This window comes from Chaetura pelagica, unplaced genomic scaffold (genome assembly GCF_000747805.2).
Source record: "Chaetura pelagica isolate M959 unplaced genomic scaffold, ChaPel_1.0 scaffold8, whole genome shotgun sequence".
Taxonomy (NCBI): Eukaryota; Metazoa; Chordata; class Aves; order Apodiformes; family Apodidae; genus Chaetura; species Chaetura pelagica.
The window spans coordinates 2,282,964-2,284,064 of record NW_009954544.1 but is presented as its reverse complement, the minus strand read 5'-3'; the positions used below and the strand labels follow the sequence as shown (position 1 = coordinate 2,284,064).

Here is a 1,101-nt window from a genome sequence, read left to right as displayed (position 1 = left end):
GAGGTCGCTGGCCGAATCCCAGCCTCGGTTTTCAAGGCTGGTAACGTGCCGTGTTTTTTCTTACCCGTAGGACGTCAGTGCTCTGCTCGTGATGATGGATATCCATCCCGGAGATACCGTTTTGGAAGCTGGCAGCGGGACTGGTGCTATGAGCTTGTTTCTGTCGAGAGCAGGTGAGAACCTGGATTCAGAAAACACAGAAGCAGCACTTACCATGTTTTAACTGTCTGTTCACCACATACTTCTGGTCAGTTCTTAAAAGTTTTGCTGTAGTTCGCATGTTCACAAATAGCTTGTAGACTTAAAGGAAAACTACATCTGTGCCAGAAGCTTTGTAGAGACTGCAAGCTGTTTTGATTGTGCCATAGTAGAAAGGGTTACCAAAGGCCCTGCAAAACTCTGAGTCTTAGCTGTTATTATTGTTGGCTTTGGCTTAACTGTACTAGACCCTTTCTCTGAAAGCAGTAAAAATGCGTATGTGGATCCTCGTTGTTATTTTTTCAAGTTACAGTTGGCCTGATTTGATCTAGGTCTGGGTCTTGTAAAAGATAGAGAACCTTTGCACTCAGCATCCTGAAGGTGAAGCCTCCTCCTTCAGTTTCATCTCATTTGTAGGAGTCCAGTTAGTGGACCATTTTTTAGAGTAATTTGACCTATGGGCTCCTGATAGAACAACTTCCTTAAGGAAAGAAAACAAAAACCCCACAGTTCTTTTTGCTGTGATTGCTTTTGCACACACTTGAATGTAAAAGCACCTTTTGAATTTCTTTTTCAATTGATTTTTAAATGTATTTCTGCTGTTGCAGAATACTGCCCTTCTCTGCAATGTTAGAGGACTAATAAGGGTAAAGACAGGAACCTCATCATGGATCGTCTTTAATAAATACAGCAGAAAAACACGACTTGCATATCCTGAAGGCTTTTGCTCAAAGGCAGTGTTTGTGTGCACCCCTCCATCAGAGTAAGTGAATACCTGAAGGTGCCAGCAGTAATCACTGAATCCAAGAAGCCACCTGCATCCTGAGCTTCTCTGAAACCCCAGCATTTCTTTGTTATTGTTTCCCAATGTATTCTATGCTTGTAAAACAGTTACAATTCCTG

General features: G+C 42.3%; 1 protein-coding gene across 1 annotated transcript in view; it reads left to right on the top strand.

The window, feature by feature from the left end:
* Positions 1 to 1,101, top strand: part of TRMT61B (tRNA methyltransferase 61 homolog B (S. cerevisiae)) — an 8,505-nt gene that overhangs the window by 1,759 nt on the left and 5,645 nt on the right. The window contains 1 exon segment of the mRNA XM_010005002.1: positions 4 to 173. Coding sequence (XP_010003304.1) covers positions 4 to 173 — 170 coding nt within the window.